The sequence below is a fragment of the Macrotis lagotis genome, chromosome 8, assembly GCF_037893015.1.
Source record: "Macrotis lagotis isolate mMagLag1 chromosome 8, bilby.v1.9.chrom.fasta, whole genome shotgun sequence".
NCBI lineage: Eukaryota > Metazoa > Chordata > Mammalia > Peramelemorphia > Peramelidae > Macrotis > Macrotis lagotis.
In genome coordinates this window covers 175,833,796-175,850,091 of record NC_133665.1, presented here as the reverse complement: position 1 = coordinate 175,850,091, position 16,296 = coordinate 175,833,796, and the positions used below count along the sequence as shown (strand labels likewise).

The 16,296-nt window shown below is 40.2% G+C and overlaps 1 protein-coding gene across 12 annotated transcripts in view; it reads right to left on the bottom strand.

The window, feature by feature from the left end:
• The window catches only part of CFAP20DC (CFAP20 domain containing), a 199,650-nt gene that overhangs the window by 130,393 nt on the left and 52,961 nt on the right, over window positions 1-16,296 (bottom strand). For 9 of the 12 annotated variants that reach the window (XM_074198856.1, XM_074198848.1, XM_074198844.1 and 6 more), the window contains 3 exons: window positions 14,570-14,684; window positions 7,339-7,495; window positions 3,550-3,714 (listed from right to left, as the gene is read on the bottom strand). In XM_074198856.1, coding sequence (XP_074054957.1) covers window positions 3,550-3,714; window positions 7,339-7,495; window positions 14,570-14,684 — 437 coding nt within the window. The other 3 variants (XM_074198852.1, XM_074198845.1, XM_074198851.1) reach the window with 3 other exon arrangements.

Genomic DNA, 16,296 nt, shown 5'->3' with positions numbered 1-16,296 from the left:
AGTTCACTGGCATAAGGATTTTTACCAGTACAGGCAGGCACCTTCTCAATAACTTATGGTCTTAGAAAGTTGCAGAGAGTACTAAGATGTTAAGTGACTTTGCTGTGTCAGAGTCAGAACTTGAACCCAGGATTTCTTGGTTTCAAGGCTGGCTTTCTGTCAACTACTCCACATTGCTTCCCCACACTTATTCATCATCAATCATGAAAGCAGACATTCACTCCATCACCAAGTTCAACTGCAGTTCAATCAAGTTTTTTGGACATGCGTAAACAAATTGTTTGAAAAAAATTACTGAGTTTTCCAAGATTAAAAAATCTTTACTATTCATTATAACAATGCTTCCAGTTACTACTATTTATCCTTAGTTTCAAGGTTTATAGAACATGTTTTTAGAGCTTTCCAACAAAACAAGTAGGCCAAGTTCTATCCCTATTTCATAGATGTCAAACTGAGGCCAGGAGAACTGAAGTGACTCTCTAAAGTCATCTATGGGAATGGATGGGCCTTGAGACGACAGGTCAGAGCTGGAGGAGGTCTCCAAGATCATCAGAGGATGAGAGGGAGATGAGGAAGTACTTTATTCAAGGACCCAAAGGAAAGAAAGTGGTAGATAGCATCTGAGCAGCTGGTCAACTCTAATGCCTGTGGTTGGCCTTTGTCCCATTCCTCTATCACATGCCTCTTCCCTGGGATTTCTCTTCTGGCATGACATGCCAACCATCTTTCAAATCACATCTTCCTACAGTCAGTGTAACAATTACTCACTGAACAATAATAAATAAATGAAAAGATAACAAACCCTGAAAGGTCAGAATATTTTTGTGGGAAAGAGTATTAGAAGTTAAAGCAGATGTTCACACAACCCTGAGTGAGCAGCATCCTAAGTGCTGACATCTTTAAAACCATCATCACAATGCATGAACAGAAGTGCAAGAAGGCTTCTTGGGACCTAAGTTAGATGGTTTTTGGCCCATCCTTGGTCCTTCTGTGTGTATATGACCCAAGCAGGATGCAACCATTCATTGAGATACCTTGTTCCTGCATAGAAGCTGAGGTAAACTCTGGGGAAAAGCTTTAGTTTAGGTAGAAAGTTGAATTAATGGGGGCAGGTAACACTCAGTGTCCTTGAACTTTAAAGTAGAAAGACACATAAAAATTTATTGTAGTGCAGCATTTTTATTTAAATAAATATTTGTTGTGATATTGAACTACAACAGAAGCACTAAAATCTGAATTTTATCTAATTGCATTTGAACAAATATTCGTTATTGAAAATCATCATTTGACTCAAAAGAGATAAATAAATGATAAAAGAAGGACTTCTTAATTTTTTTTAGAAGGCACTTAAGTCCTAATGGTTTCCATTTGCTTCTATCCTAAGGACACCAGAGGGAGTTACAAGGGAGGTCCAGGGACTGGCCTTTTCAGGAGCTGAGGGTTAAATCCTACATCTGAGACTTACCAGTCTGGGGGACTCCTAGCCAAGCATCTTCACCTCTCTGGCCAGGGGAACAACAAAGCACCTGCTCCCTCCCCATCCCCCTCCCTAGGCTGGCATGGAGCTCCAGGGACATTTTGCGTGTCTGAAAAATGACATCCCAACTTCCAACTGCTCCATAAATGTGAAGTATTAGGAATCGTCTCAGATAGTTTTACACTGGTACATTTTGTGTTAATCCTCATCCGGATTATTTTTCTCTGATGTTTCCTTTGAGTCTTCAAACAACCCTGAACAGTTGTCAAGACCATGGCCCTTGCTACCCCCAACTCCAAGACCTATCTCACTACACAACGTAGTGAAACACGCAGGAAGCTTTACATTAAAGCCAGCGACCATGCCCCTCCTGGCTACCACTCACTAATTTACAGGCTAAGACAAATGAAATAGAAAATAAATCCACAAACAACATACTGTCCTTTGAACTCTGCAATGTCCTTTATCAAAAACAAGTTCCCTTTAAGCCTCAGGGAGATGTTTTGAGGTAGGTCCTAGAGACCGGGTAAGGGGCACCAGCCAAAGAGCATCACAATGTGGAGCTGGGTCTTCTTAGTTCCAAGTCAACTCTTGCTGTAGCACACTGCTATCAAACAGATGCTCACAGCAGCTCCCTCCTTCCCGTTCAAGACACCCCCACATTCCTGCTCTTCTACAACTTTCATGAACACTTGACTAGCCCTTTGTTTACTCATTACTAACCCATGCCATTCCTAGTCGTGCTCTTTTCTCTCCAGTTCTCATTCTCCTAGTCTCAAGGCTGTCTTCACAGCAGGGACAGGCACAAACCAAGCCCTCCTGTCTTGCCGACTATGACAGGATCCTACTGTTCTTGTTCACCAGGATCAATTCCTTCTAATCCAATGGGGCTGACTTAGTGCAACTTACAGCCTGGGCTGGACCTAGAATGTCTCCCTATCTGTCCTCATTCACACAGTAAAGACCTTTGGACAATGCCCTACCCCTGACTATGTAGGGTGGACTAAGGTAAGGTTAGAAGAGATGTTCCTACCTAGATCACCAACTATTGGAGCCCTCCAAGCCCCGTCAAGAAATGGAAAAATGAGTTGAAAAGAGAAAAAAGGACAAGAGGTGGGACTGGGCACTTGCAAGAGGCAGAAGGAGCAGAAGGAGGGTCAAAAGCAGGTATTTAACAAGGTCTAGGATAGGTGGGAACAGGAGGCCCTGGCTGCAGGAAGTGAATGCCAGATAACAGACAAAACATGGAGCTAAAAATCCAGGGTTTGAAGGATCACCCATGAGATTTTTCTAGGCACAGTATTCTAGCAGTCTAGAACTAAAAGAGATTGCTTCTAAAGGGCCAAGGACATTGGGCCACTCCTAAACCTCCCTCATCCAGGCCATGTTCAGGGTTAGTCTTCTGCTTAGAATCCTGTTCCTGCACAATTCCTCTCTGCCATCATCTACAAAGAATTCTCCTTCACCATTCTTCTCTGGATACTTGCAGGAGGGCACACCATCTAACATTAGCTTTGTTCTTTCGTAGTTTCACACATGTACCTCTTGTGTCTTTTTTCCCCAACTTGATAGAAGGTTCTAGAATAGGAACCTGCCCTGTTTTTGTGTTCTGCAAAGAACCTATTATAGACCTGAAAACATGGCAGACATTTAATGAATAACCAATGGATTTCATAAAAGGTTCAGAGATGTCAGCCACCAGATATGAGATACTGAGTTCAATTCCTCAAGAGGAAAAGTCCAGTGATCAGAAAAACATAAGGGGAATAAAGCATCTGATGAAGGGTAAATGGGTCTGTCATAAAAACAATGACTACTTTATTTAGTGCTGCTATTTGCCTGTATCATTTTCTCAACTTCAAAACTTCATAAATACAAAAATCAATTAACCCTGATGGAGTGAAGAGAAAGCATGAAATCTAATTTTTTCCCCCACTTTTATTAGCTAGTTAGCAAATAGGTTAATATTTTAATTTTTAATTTCAATTATAAAACAAAATTTTAAAAGCCCAAGCATTTTGTTTATTTTAAATAAATGACTGCATCTCTAGTCTGGGTTCCTAAAAATATACCTGGTTCTGTTGACATTAAAGGTTGGCCTCCAAATTTCATTTCAACTTGGCGAAGCTTAGTCATATTTAGCAGCTGGGTAACTTGAGGTACATCTGTAGTTAATTGGCAGCTTCTAGGAATGATATCTGTGGGCTCATCTGCTGTAAAGGGAGCACCATATATATCTGGAAATAAAGAAAAAAAATCACCTTCCAATGATGAATTCACTGATAAACGCATTTGTACAGATATATAAAATAGCTGGACTGGATAGTCTCTAGGTCTCTTCCATATCTAAATTTAAGATCTCACAAATATGAATAAGTGATGAATCTATAATCTCAATGTTTTGAGTTTCATGATATAGACAGATGACGGCAGTTTCCTTCTAATAGTTTCCCCTAATTTTGGTGGAAAAAAATTATTATTTTTACTTTAATTCATAATGAAATCTGTAATGGTAGCAGTGTGGGCCATTCCTTGGCCAGCACAACTCTCTGGGTCAACATGACTCAATATGATTGACTGAAGGAGAAGGAAGAACTCACATCTCATCTGTGTCTGCCGCTGGGTTAAATGCTTTACAAAGAGGATCTCACATTTGATCATCACGACCACCCTGGGAAAAGTTGCTATTATCATCCTCATTCTTCTTTAAAGGAAATCAAGGCACCTAGACAGTGGTTACATGACTTTCCTAGGGCAATACAGCTAGTAAGAGCTGTAAAGCTTAAAAAGTGTTCAGTCTTGAGTCAATCTGCTTGTGAAAATTTCTCAACTAATCAAGTATGATTCTCCAACATCCTCAGCAAAGCTGCTTCGACTTGGCAGAAGGGGCTGAAGCAGTGGCTCTACTTGCCCTTTGCCATGAAGAGGCATCTGAGGATGGTCTGGATGGAGGCAGCTGTTTGGACTATCAATAGGCAGACTCCCCAGTCAAGACAATGCAGGAGACTGACTGAGAGGTACATTTCAACATTCACTAAGCATTGTCCGTGTGTGGCACCCTCACTGCCAGCACAGGCTACTTCACTCCAAGGGCTGTTCAGATGGGGTCTCCAAAGAGCTTATCTGTACTCTGAACTTCTCAGGTGCTCAATGTCTGTCACCAGCACCAGCACTTCAGAAGGGAAGTCTGTCTGTCGGGTGTTGCTGGAGCTAGTCCAAGACTCCCTATTCTAGGGTCTGTCTCTGTAGTTTGTCATAAAGAATGGAGGCAGTAAGCAGATGGACTGTCAGAATAGAACCAACTCCCTCCTGAGGTTAAAAATGCCCTTTGATGAAGACTCCATTGCAGCTCAATTCCAATCTAGACAGTAATTTCATTGTAGAAGAGAAATGACATTATCCTTAAAAAAAAAAAGAAATCATGGAAACTCAAGTATCCTTCAGATGCTCCAATGGTACATGCTAGAAAACAGATGTTTAAATATAGTTTAAAATATAAAGTCCCCATCCTAGAGGCTGTCACAAACACCAAAAAAGCTTGTGAAGTGCTGTCATCAAGCTGACAAAACTCTACCAGCCTTTGATATGGGGTAACCCAAAGCAGAACAAATTTCAGGCCTAGGAGTCTCTAATGCACAACATGGCGAACAGCACCAATCCCAACTCCTACCGAAAGGACCCAGCTGTGTTCTGCATTGAGTACTCAGAGAACTCTCAAGGTATCTGGCTGGGGACAAATGGAGATGGTCAAGATTAGTGAAAGAATTCAACTTCAACAACTAAGTCCAGCAGATGAGCTTTCCAAAACTTAATCTCAAACCTTTTCCCAGTGTTAAGGAAGGTATCTGAAGGATTTCTAAGTCTTGGACTGACATGACCTAACAAAGGTCAGGGATCCTCCAGCTTCACCAATTTCCTGTCTCTGAGTAGTGTCCAACTTGACATGTCTGTGGACCATAGCACACCTCTACTGTCCATGGGGTTTCTTGGCCCCAGACCCAGTGCTCTATCCATTGAGACACCAAGGTATAATTACAGAGAAAAATGAGGAGCAGAGCTTAAATGGCCCCTTCATTCCCTCTCCAAAAGGAAAAAAAAAAAAAAGAATTCTCTAATTCCTATCAGATAAAACCAAAACCTAAAACTCTTCGACTAGTATTATTTCTGACTACTGCAGAGCGGCATGATTTACCTAACTAAATGGAACTGAACTAGGCTCCACGTCCATCTTAAACACAATCTTCAAGGCTACTGAATCATTTTAAAATTATTTACTGTCTATCCTAAAATTTAAAACTGTTGCAATTCATCCTGAGGTGGCAGAAATCCTATATGTAAATAAAATAACTTGGAGTGGTCCAAACTAGCTGTCACTGTCAAGTCTTCGATTTTCCCATTAGTTGGGGTGTGGGGAGGGGTCTCATTCAGCTGCTATCATCCAGAGAATACTCTATCAAACTTCAGACTTCTTCCTAAATCACCAGGAACCAATCTGACCAGGAATGCTCTGTGGGGTGGGAACCATATGGGAAGCAGGCAGAGCTCTGTCCAGCTCATACAATCTCCTATGGATTATTTGTTTAGATGATCTGGAGAAGGGCTTAAACTTTCTAGAGCCCAATGTGAAATGTGTTACCCAGAAAGATAGATAGATCATTAGACTAGAAGGGATTTCATCTACCTTGCTACTTTCCTCTGCCCCCAAAACAATCAAATGTAACATTTCACAACTGTTCACTGCTTTTGAAGAGGATCTTAGCACTTTAAACAACATGGTCTCATAATAAAATTAATAAAATTTCTTTCTCTTTTAAAATCCTACTTTGATTCCTCATCCTGGTGTTTGCGGAATGAGGGGAAAGTAACCCTGAATCCTCCAAGATTCTACCAAGCTAGAAAGGCTTCGAGGCCCAGTATGGCACCAGTGTCCAGATGATGGTCAAGGACTAAGTGAGCGAAGTGGAGAAATGGATCACAAAAAAGGCTGGTCACCTTGGAATGAATAGAAAATTAATAAAAAACAAAAAAATGAAATTAAAGAGGAATCAAAACCAAGTGAATAACATCAATGAAATCATGGTGATGGATCAAAGGTCTTCTGAGATCTTACAAAAGCATCAAGGCCAAGTGCTCACTTCAGAGATGATGACTCCAAAATCACCTAAGACCTTAACTTCTCTGAGACGATACAGGTAGTAAAACCAATAGCCAAACTTTGAATCCATATCTTTGACTCTAAACCCAGTGTTCCTGCCAGTGTCATCTTAAGATGAGTAGTACCTGCAATCAGAATTATCATTCCTATTTATCTATGTGATTAATTCTTCACTTCTCATGATTATCAAGTAGTATTAAGTACCAATCACTCCATACAGTTTTACCCTAGGAATGCTAAAAAGTTTCTAGTAAGGCAACCATGGGAAGGAATGGTGAGTCAGGAATCCTAAGAGGCCCAGGTTTCAAGCCCACCTCTGAAATGTCCTAACTATGGACCTTGGAAGAACCTTGTGATTTACATGGTAGCCAATGTGGGGAGGTCTCTACAAGCTAGCTATGAACAATTAAGGTGATTGCTGCTTCCTTTGTAGCTTCCTCAGCCCCTGCCCGGGGAGTTGTGGAGAGTAAGCGTCCACTCAGTATCTGTAATGGTTCTCTTGCTTAGAGCCTCCAAAACAGAACTGCTATTAGGTTTGGGGTCCTGGATGTTAAGGTATTGACTTCATAGACTTTCCTCTGAAGCAATTATGGAGGGAAATCCCCAACCCTTTCCTGTTTTAGCATGACTAGAAAATAATGATTTCCTAAAAATGTTTCTAAAGATGTTCAGCATATAATAATTGCTACTATCTTAAAGAACTCACCATCTCTGTCTGCAGTATCTCGAGGCTTGGACTTCAGAGTGAAGATCTTTCGGAGCTTGCAGTTTGCAGAGACAATGATTCCATCCAAAGACTGGAAAACAGCCCCCTTGAAAATGTCACTGGTGAAGGCTACCAAGTCAATACACAGATTGCACCACTGGAACAAAGGTCAAACAAGATAGGAGATGAAAATACTGGAGAAAATGACAAATGGAAAGGAAAGAAAATGGACTGAAGGCAATTACTGAGACTCTCCCAACAACTGAAAATCGCCACCTTCTCCCCAGATAATGATCTGAGTAACCAACTTCCATTCTCTTCTTTATGACTCCATGTTAAACAAAGCCTTGACAACTAAAAACACTATGGATCATCTGTGAACACATTTACTTCAGCACACAATCTCAACAAACTGTATCTTGAGATAGATTGTTTCTATAAGAGTGTTTGGTATTGGGGGCAGCTAGGTAGTGCAGCTGATAGAACACCAGCCCTGAAGTCAGAAGAATCTGAGTTCAAATCCGGACTCAGACACTTAAAAATTACCTGAGTAACCATGGGCAAGTCACTTAACTCCACTGCCTTCCAAAAATCAAAACCCAGGAGTGCTTGGTATTGGCCAGCTCTTAAGTCTCTTGAGGCTAAATGTTTTTCATTCAACAAACACAAAAATTGTTCCTTAAACAAAGTCTCCAATTGGTCAGGTTGTGTTAAGGAAAAGATGAAAACAATCATTTATCTAGAAAGTTAAGAACTCCCGTAGGACTGGGGGAACATATCTGGGCATCAGCTACACAGAAGTAATGTTTGTATGTGTGTATTCAGGCTGTTTAATGCACTGGAAACATAAATCAATTCTTAATTATCTGATTATCTGAGTCATGTGGTGATATGGGAAAGTGGCACGGAAAAGTTGGGATCCTGATTTTAGGGAACCTGGGTTTGAGCCCTGCCTCTCACAGTACTCAATGTCCTTAACCTCTCCAAGATCCCGTTTCCTGACCCTGAAAAGGGCCACACTATTATATGCTCCCTTGGAATAGTATTCAGATTGCAAGGTGATGTTTTTTCAGGGCTGGACCAGACCAAGTATAAGTCCTTAGCCTTATGGGGCTCACAGGGGAGTCTCTCTGTCTCTGTCTCTCTCTCTCTCTGAACCTCACTCACTCAAATTGCTCTCTTAAAGTGAGATCTTTATGTATTGCTTTTCTCCATCCTCATCTTTTTTGGCCACTCAGAAGCCTCTGATACTATCAATCAACTCTCTCCTTAGTTTTCATGATGCTGCTCTTTCCTGCTTCTTCTACTAGGTGGAGGGCACCTCTTTCATGACATGCTCAATAACTGCGAGCGTACCTCAAGTCTCTGCATGGGGCCTTTCTCTTCTCTCCCCAAACCCACTCATGATGTCCTCGACAGCAACCACAGGTTCTTCTTTGCAGATGACTCCCATTTTTAAAGAGAGGTATAGATAGCTGCAGATAGCTAGTTCTACCTTCTCAGAGATCCATCCCTGTTATCACTAATTTTTCATAGGAAAGTTAAATTTAGATGTCACTTGGCATTCTTTGCAATCACCCAGGTTTGAGTCCTCACACACCTTTTGTCAGTCGCCTCTCCAAACTATCTGTGACCTACAGGCCCCTCTTCTCTCCCCTCCAGCTCTCACTGGGACTACTGTGCTCACTTCCTCCTTGACTCTTTGGCCTCGCATCTATCCATACTGTTCCCCTCAATCACCAATGATTTTCCTACATGAAAGTTTAATTAATATATCCCCTCTGACTGGTCAGTAAATTTGAGGGACTCCTCACAAACTCCACAGGGTAAATGAAACTCTTCCCCATCCCATGTACCCAGTCTTCTCTTGCACTATCCCCCACCAAATCCTCACTGCTCTTAACCCATCTCCCATCCCTAAGCTCTGGCGTCTCCAGTGTCTTTGTCAACAGCAAACCCTGCCCCACAGAGATATGTGGGCAATACCCAGAATAACTTTCTAGGAATGACTAGAAGTTCTTTCAAGGATCAACAATGTTAACTTGTGTTTGGAGTACATGAGAACCCATCATCTGAGTATTCTAAATCAGTCAGTCAAATCAACAAATATTTATTAAAATCCTCTATTTCAGAATTGTCTTAAATGCTAGTTTTAAATGCTGGTATTAAAATAAGAATGAAGAGTCCCTCCCCATTCAATTTTCATTCTACTGGAGGAGATAACATTTAAAACATGTATACAGCCCATCATATATGTTGTAGAAAAACAATAATTCTTGCCCTCAATGGGCTCAAATGCCATTGGAATATTCAATATACACATTAATAAACACAAATATTTTGTTTTGGACTAAATCTGTGATTTTCAGCTGGATAGGGAACTTATGGTGACAAATTTTGTCTGTCAAGATCTTCTCTTCAAATTAGTCTTAAAGGATTTCCTTGCGATTTTTAAAGGTTAAATGATTTCTCAGGGTCATGCAGTCTATTTGTGGAAGAGATGGGATGAGAACTCAGATCATTCTGATTCTAAACCCAGCTTTCTTGACTTGCCATGCTGCTTTTCATATGCTGCTAGTCTACTGACCTTAAAACAAAGGCAGGTAGAGGAGATGGCTTGACAAATATAGTCCAGGTTTTAAAAAAGGGGACAATGGCTCGAGAAATGATCAGAATTATTAATATTAATAGATACCCTATAGATTATGTTGATTTTTCACACTTGACTGACAAGCATGCATAGTATCACCATATAACAGGTATTGTACGCAGGGCCAGAGAGACAAAACTGAAACAAAGATCCTTGTTTCAAGGAGCTTACAGAAAAAAAGATACAGAAAGCACCAGAAGCAGAAGACAGTAGTCACTAGCAGGATCAGAAAGGGCCTCACAGCTGATCACACAAAATTCATCTCACAATTCATCTTTTTAACAGGAATAGTCTTCCAGATAAACCATATGATAGATGAACCATGAAGTACCACAGTATCCAGAGTATCAAAAATATAGGTTATTCAAAGGATAAGCAAGTTGCCAAAGATGATTTACATGCATGAAGTAACCAAAGATAACAAAGAGGAAATCTAATTGAAAAGTGAAGTGAACTACACTGTACTTGGAATCAAAGAACCCAGATTCACATTCCAGCTCTGGTACTTAGAATCTGTATGACCCTGGAGAAGACCCAGACTCTTTGACCTTCAGTTTCCTCATATGCAAAAGAAGAATGTTGGATTAGACATCTTTAGGATCAAAATTGGAAGGTGACTTTCAGGTCTAAACCAATATTTTATATACAAAAAAAGAAGAAAGGGACCATAGAGATTTACAGCCAAAGTGGCAGAGAGAAGCCAGGCACTGTGCTAAGACCTCTTGGCTTTCCATATGAATCAAGTTTCTTAACAAAATTTAAACCCACAATATCTAGAAAAGAACCTAGGACAACATCTCCCAAAAAGGTCTGTCTCAGGGGAGTGTGGGTGAGCCGGGTACAGAGAGCAATGAGCCAGCACGGGGGTGGTGGGGTGAGCCCCAGGACTAACCTAAGAAAAGCCATGGAAGCTTTGGCTAAGTGTGCAGTGGAGGGAGAGTTCCAGTGAGGCTGGAGGGCAAGATCCAGAGTGTGGTTAGGCATTATCCAGTTACCCTGGCTGGACTGGAAGACCAGGGCCAAAGAGACCAGCTTCTGGGATAAGAATTCTCTCTCTTCGATAAAAAATATTGGAAAGGGGGTGCAGTGGATAGAGCACCAGACCTGGAGTCAGGAGGACCTGAGTTCAAATCCAGCCTCAGACACTTAATAATTACCTAGCTGTATTGCCTTGGGCAAGCCATTTAATCCCATTGCCTTGCAAAAAACAAAAACAAAAAACCAAAAAAACAACCCAAAAAAAAACCTAAAAAAAATTACTGGAAAAATTGGTAGTATGGCAGAAACTTTGAATTAGACCAAAATCTCACACCTTATACCAAGATAAGATTAAAATGGGTGCAGGATTTAAACATAAAAGTCAATATTATAAGCAAACTAGGAGATTAAGGAATAGTTTACCTGTCCAATCTATGGAAAGGGAAGCAGTTTATAACCAAGAAAGAGATGGAGGGCACAATTAAAAACAAACTGGATAATTTTGATTACATTAAATTAAAAAGCTTTTTCACAAACAAAACCACTATAACCAAGATCAAATGAAATGTAATAAATTGGGAAACAATTTTTACAACTAGTATTTCTGTATTTACAACTAGTATTTACAACTAGTATTTCTGACAAAGGATTCACTTCTAAAATATACAGAGAATCAAATTTATTAAAAAAAAGCCATTCTCCAATTGACAAATGATCAAGGGATATGTAGAGGCAATGGACAAATGAAGAAATCAGAGCTATCCATAGTCCTATAACAAATTGCTCTAAATCATTACTGATTAAAGAAATGCAAATTAAAGTAGCTCTGAGGTACCATATCTCACACTTATCAGACTGGCTAATATGACCAGAAAGGACAATGATCAGTGTTGGCAGGGATGTGGAAATCTGGGACACTAATGCATTGTTGGTGGGGCTGTGAACTGATTCAAACTTTCTGGAGAGCAATTTGGAATTACACCCAAAGGGCAATAAAAATGTGCATACCCTTTGATCCAGCAATACTACTACTGGGTCTATACTCTGAAGAGATCATGAAAAATGGTAAAAACATCACTTGTACAAAAATATTTTGATTGTGGTAGCAAAGAATTGGAAATTGAGTGAATGTCCATCAATTGGGGAATGCCTGAAGAAATTGTGCTATGTGTATTTTATAGAACACTATTAGGAACCAGGAGGGAGGGGATTTCAGAGAAGCCTGGAAAGACTTGAATGAACTGATGCTGAGCAAGATGAGCAGACCCAGAAGAACATCATACACCCTAACAGCAACATCGGGGTGATGATCAATCTAAATGGACTTGCTCATTCCATCAGTACAATAGTCAGGGACAATTTTAGAGGATCTGCAACAGAGAATACTATCTGTATCCAGAGAAAGAATTGTGGAGTTTAAACAAAGACCAAAATCTATTACCTTCAATTAAAAAAAATTGATTTATGCACTACATAATTTTTCTATCTCTAATATTTTATTTTTTCCTCCTTTTATTTTTCCTGTTTATCAAACAGTAGATTACTATAATGATTTTTCTCTCAACATATTCAATTTTGATCAATGTATAGCATGGAAACAATGCAAAAATTATCAGACTTCCTTCGGGGGGGAAGGGGACGGAAGTGAGATTTGGGGGAAAATATGTAAAATTGAAAAACCTTATCAAAAAAGATAGGTAGAAACTACTATTGTATATAATTGGAAAACAAATAAAATATTTATATAATTTTTTTAAAAAGCAGCAAGAAAGGAACAGCCTGTGGTCAGCCCTGGGACTGTGTAGTTAAACACCCCATACAGAGGGTAGAGAGAAGCTCCATCACTCAGGATGAAGACTTAAGAACAATAAAGAGAAGGTAAAAAGGAAATGCACCCAAAAGAATGTGTAACATAACATCAGAAGAAGCAAGAAGATTTAAGGATTGAGATAGGCTTTTTTGTCACCATGTGTGGTTGGAATCACCAGCAGAAAATTTAGGTAAAGATGTGTACTAAAGATCTACACAAATAAGTAAATGTGGAAGCATGGAATTCAGAAACAAGATCAAGGCTGGAGAGAGACACTTGGGAATCACTTCAATATAATGGAGTTGAAGTTGTGAGAATGAATGAGATTAAAACAGGACAAAGAGAGAGGCAGTCAAGGCTGGAAATTTCTATTAATGGGTTTGAAAGAGGACAAGGTGAGGCAGGATGCAGAGTCACGCAAACCCATCTTCAAGTTCAGCCATTCCCACACTCCAGTTAAGTTACTGAACCTCAAGGTGGCCCTAGATAATTATCTGCAGAGGGAATGCCAATCTGTATGGGGACAAGGAATTTCCCCAAAAGTTCAATGCATTAATGAAATCATAATGACCCCTTCTTGTTGGAGCTTTTAAAGTGGCTCCACTATTCTAGAAAGTAACCAGGAAGAATCCTATGAAAGGGACTATAATGCCCATACCCTCCAACCTAGAAATTTCATGACAAGGCCTTTACCCCAAGGAAGTTAAAGACAGAAAGGACTTATATGCAATCTAAAATATTTATAGTAGCACTTTTTTTATAGGAGTATAATAAGAAAGAACTAGAAACAATATAGATGACTGGGGAATGGACAAAGTGATACTGTACTATGAAAACCAATGAAAAGTCAAGAATAGAGAGAAGCCACAAAGAGAAGCCTCATTATGAATGATTTGCCAGGAATAATAATTGTGAGGTCAAATCTAATACAAGAAATAATGACAAACTGGCTCAACATGTGGCCACCCAGGTTGGCATTTATTAGACGAATGTTCTCAATGTGTCTTGAGGTTATTTAGACCCTCACTGCTCAAATTTTCCCCCAGCCTTCATTAACCTAGAGGACAGCAGGGGTAGAGTTCATGTCATCTTTCTATATAGAAGATTCTCTTTGGTTCTAACCCAACCATTTAATTAAGCCCTAACTCCATGCTGAGCAAGGCTGAAACATCTCTTAGGTGAAAAGTGAGGTTTATTGTGGCCAACTAGAAATCTGTCTGAATCCTGCTGGATGCTTCAGTAACACAATGACTATCGACTTTTATGTAATGAACCTGTGGGTGCAGGATAAATATTAATGGATACAAATAGAGCCACAGTGAGTTTGTTAGAAAACAGGGTATTATTATATAGTCTGCTGAATTTAAACAAGGATTAATGTTTCTTTCTTTCTTTCTTTCTTTCTTTCTTTCTTTCTTTCTTTCTTTCTTTTTTAAGGTTTTTGCAAGGCAAATGGAGTTAAGTGGCTTGCTCAAGGCCACAGTGCTAGGTAATTTTTAAGTGTCTGATACCAGATTTGAACCCAAGTACTCCTGACTCCAGGGCTGGTGCTTTATCCACTGTGCCACTTAGCTGCCCCAGAATAATGTTTATTTCAAAATAATTTATCAAATTCATTCCTTTCTAACTTAATTCATGGAAATCACTAACCAAATAAATATTCCTATACACAACAGGATCAGAGAAATTTATGAGGCCTTATTCCTTCGAACTCTTATCTTTTAAAATTTAATAAATGCTAGCACTATATGTAAATATTTTTTTCAACTACATAACAATTGAAAGGTACCTACAATTTTGCGTTTGATCATAAAAAGTGGAATTTTTGCATGGAGAGGGGTTGCAGAAAGCTCCTTATGGACTGTTGATAAATACAATCTTCGTTTAATGTTTCCTAAATCAGTTATCCTGGAAAAAAAAAAGGGAGAAGAATTAAGAAACACTCGACTACCAGTTTTGTAAAGCCCCTCACAAAGCCCACAAAATATAACCCTTTATAGGGGGAATAGAGGGTGAATGTGGAAATTTAGGATCCCCTTTTCCTAGGCTCAGTAATGAAACTTCTCAACCACCTTCAAACTGGCCAATAAGGATGCACCATAAGGTCACTTAGTGGGTTATCTAGCTCCCAACTCCCTCAGAGATTTTCCCAGACTATGAAAGAATTCCATTCACATAAACTTGAGAAAGACCTTTGATCCACGTGATTACTCCTGTCCCTTAAGCGTGGTAATCTTGGACTACATTGTTACCCACTCCATAAGAAATTGCACTAGGGGGGTCTCTAGAGGTGGTCTGATCCATGTCAACACAGACACTTGACAGAATGGTGGCTTCCCTGAATGAGCATCTCTCTCCTGGCTCCTTCTGCAAGATCTCCCTGAGCATAGCCACGAACCCCAAGATTCAGTTAGCTTCAAGAGTCTTGGGGGACTTATTTCTGGTGGTAACCCCAAGTGTCAATCTCCCTGACTCATAGCATTATCCTGGATAAATAATTCTTTCTTATAGATCCCCCCCCCTTTATCAAAATTTGGACACATGGCTTTCTATTATTAGCTATCCTATTTCTACTACAGTGGTAATTTTATTTTACAATTAGCAATAGCCCATTACAAGAGCTTTCTTCCATTATTTTTATTGATATTGCAAATATATTCTTTTTAAATCTACTGAGACTTTCCTGTTTCCTATAGCTAAGAATACTCTGCCCCTCCTCCCTCAATTTGACATTCCTGTTTTGAGAAGACCCTGTTCTCTCTCCTTGCGCCTAAGGGGATGTTCACAACTAAGTGGAGACTAGTCCAGCTGTTGGCAGAACGAGAAGCTGGCATGAATTCAGAGACCTGTTGCTCCCTTAAAATCTTCCACACCTGTGTGTTCAGCCTGGAATTCCTTAAAGCTTTCATTTTGCAAAATGTAAGGGCATAAAATGCAACCACCCCATTGCCAAACTCATCCCAAGTGCATCTGAAAGCAGTTTTTGGTGGGTGCTGAGGTGAGGGGAGAAAGAGAACCTAGAGGTAAGGAAGAGGCAAGTAGGGAAGGCTAGAGACCCCACAGATAAGCTTTCTTCTCCAATACCCATCTGTACCTTCTCAGCACTTAGTCTCAGAGATGGGACCAGCATCCCAGAGCCTGCATGTGTCAGAGGCAGACCTTAAGCCCAGTCTCACAGACCCCGAAGCCATCTCTCTCTCTCTGCTGCTCACCGAGTCCTTCTAAAGCAGTGCTGAGGACCTGGTTCTCCACTGGGGAAAACCCAAGCCCAGGCCTGGCCTTCAAGGCTTCCGGTCATCCGGTCCCACACTACTGGTCCCATCTTTCAAGTCTACTGTCCTCAACCTGGATCTGCCAGTTGTTTTCCGACCATTCTGCTCGTCCTCACACCACTCCCTAAGCTTAGCATGCTTTCTTTCTCAAATTTTACCTATTCTTCGAGGACTAGCTCCTCCATGTAATTGTTGTTGACCCCTTCCCTTCCCCTCACTGGCCCATCCTACTACCCCCAACTTTAGCA